This window comes from Agrilus planipennis, unplaced genomic scaffold (assembly GCF_000699045.2).
Source record: "Agrilus planipennis isolate EAB-ADULT unplaced genomic scaffold, Apla_2.0 scaffold36, whole genome shotgun sequence".
NCBI lineage: Eukaryota > Metazoa > Arthropoda > Insecta > Coleoptera > Buprestidae > Agrilus > Agrilus planipennis.
Genome location: NW_020438956.1, coordinates 357,360 through 359,711, shown reverse-complemented (window position 1 = coordinate 359,711; position 2,352 = coordinate 357,360). Strand labels below are relative to the sequence as shown.

The 2,352-nt window shown below is 31.0% G+C and overlaps 1 protein-coding gene across 1 annotated transcript in view; it reads right to left on the bottom strand.

Moving 5' to 3' along the window:
- LOC108734000 (longitudinals lacking protein-like) overlaps positions 1-1,715 on the bottom strand; it is a 10,422-nt gene extending 8,707 nt beyond the window's left edge. Inside the window, exons 1-2 of the mRNA XM_025975009.1 lie at positions 1,606-1,715; positions 1,294-1,443 (exon numbers count right to left, since the gene is read on the bottom strand). Coding sequence (XP_025830794.1) covers positions 1,294-1,437 — 144 coding nt within the window. The 5' untranslated portion in view covers positions 1,438-1,443; positions 1,606-1,715. The remainder of the gene's footprint in view (positions 1-1,293; positions 1,444-1,605) is intronic.
- Between the last annotated feature and the right edge of the window lie 637 nt (positions 1,716-2,352).

The following is a 2,352-nucleotide window of genomic DNA, read 5'->3' as shown; positions in this document are numbered from 1 at the left end:
AACAATTTAAATGAATGCGGGTTTGATAAGTAATTTTTCGTTTTATTAAATCTCATTACCAATTAATTAAATTTTGAAATTTTTGAAAATACAGCACATTTCATTTATTACGACCTTGGTTGTAGCGACCATTTTGCTATAGCGAATTCCCTTGAATTTAAAGCATACTTTAGTACAAAATTCATGTGATTATAGCGACTTCGGATGTAACGCCGACTTGGGTTGTAGCTATTGTTTTTAATGAATCATTTGTAACAAATCCCTAGTAATCCCATGCAGATATAGCGCCCGGAGTCGGATGCCAAAGACACGAAGAACTTTCTTATCTTTTGTTTACATCCTCACAGATGGTCAGCGAGTGGGTAACCATACTGGTTGTTTATAAATGTTAGTTAAAATGATTCAGGTACAAAGTCATATTCTGAGTAGCAACTCTGTTTAGCAAACTTTTGACTCTGTTTACCAAATTTTTGAATAGCTATGACTCCTAGAAACACATTTACTGTTAAAAAAAGGCGGAAATCGTTTCAAAATTGGAAAATTTTGAAAACTTTACAAACGTGTCTGTTTCTTTTTGACTGTAACGACTTCCGTATATAACGACGAAATTACAATGGTCCCTTCGTCGTCTACTGTATAATCAAAAGTGAAATTCAACACAGTTCTTTTAAAAGAAAAAAACAAGACTCTACGACTGTTTCAACGGAATAAAAAAATATTCAAAGAAAGTTTACCAAGAAAATTTATGCTACCTAGGAATTGATACATAAGAATCTAAAAATATTATTAACACTCCCCTTGAAAAAGTTACTGTGTTAACGAAACAATTGTCGTGGTAAAAATAAAAAATTGTGAAAATTACGAGTTCTATTATTTTTTATAAAAGCTCTAAGTCACTCAGTGGTATCAGTAAAAGCACAAATGAAAAAACTACACAAACAAAATTGTTTCTAAATTGGAGATCAAAGAATTGTTTGACTTTCTAGGTTCTGAATTAGAAATCAATTTTCGTAAAAGGGCTCTTTCGGTTTAGAACATTGGCTTAAGTTTAGGAAACTGGTGAATTTGAGTGATCTCGTTAAACTCTATTAATATATACTTAATGGGAAAAGGTCAAGCACATCGTCAAGTTTCTGCCGATGTCATTTCATCAAAATAATATTTCGCGCATTACGGGGTGAAAATGGATTAGGTGTATCATATCCGTGGACTGTTTGTCACCCGAGACGAAGGCATTTCTATATATACCTATACAGTCCTAAGAATGAACATGGAGAAAATAAAAAAAAAAACCATCTTATGGGCTTTACACGTCTGCCCCTCACACGCCAATGTAACATCTGTGAAACTTTTTTCGTCCCTTAAATGTCGAAAAGATGATACCATATTACTTTGGAAATCGTTCCATTTTAAGAAAAACTGTTGTTGATCTGCCATTTTTCTCTGAAAATGTATCAGCTGTTACAACACTTTTTGACATTGTTTAAAACCGTAATATTTACAAAATTTACATAACCCTATTACAATATGTATCTGAAGTAACGTTATCAAACTTTATGAACATGATCACTTATAGGTATACATGTAATAACTTTTTCGACATACCTGTTCAGTTATTTGCAATTACTCTTAAATTACTTCAAAAAAATGTGAAATTTAGGCAATCATTAACATTCTGTTAAACAAAGCTATTACGCAAGCGCTGCTATTGCATGGGAAATGAAATCACGGCACTTCTTCTTGTGGATAATGTAGATCACTAAACAACTCACAAACACAAGTAGTTTTAGTACATAACGGCCATTCAATACTAGATGGCGCATGCTGTTCTGATTACATATTTTTATTTATTTTATTTATTTATTTATTCAAGTCCCTAAGTAATTATTTATTTTTTGATTATTTTTTTTAGAATTAGTATCTTTTTATGAAATTAAAAGAACGATTGATGAAGGAATGAAAAATTTCATGTTTAAGCCTTTTACGTTATTAATTAATTAGAAAAAAAGAAATAAGATAATTTTTTTATTTTTTACAGGGTGTTTCAGTCTCTTGGGCGTTTCTTAATCGATATTGATGAATGTATTTTTGAATGGTAGGACAAATATCTGAACTACTTGATGATAGAGTTTCAAAATTCTTAAAATATGTAGAATCACGGGCAGAATCAAATTTACTTTCGATTATTACAATTTACATGATAAAATGTCTGAAACAGAGGGAGGATTACTACCCACCCTAGCCTAAGAAATGAAGCATAGTCCGAATATTTTTTTATTGTTGCTATTTATATATTTTTTTAGCTTTAACATGCAATTTGAAGGTTGAAAGGCAATAATAAGGTTTACCTGG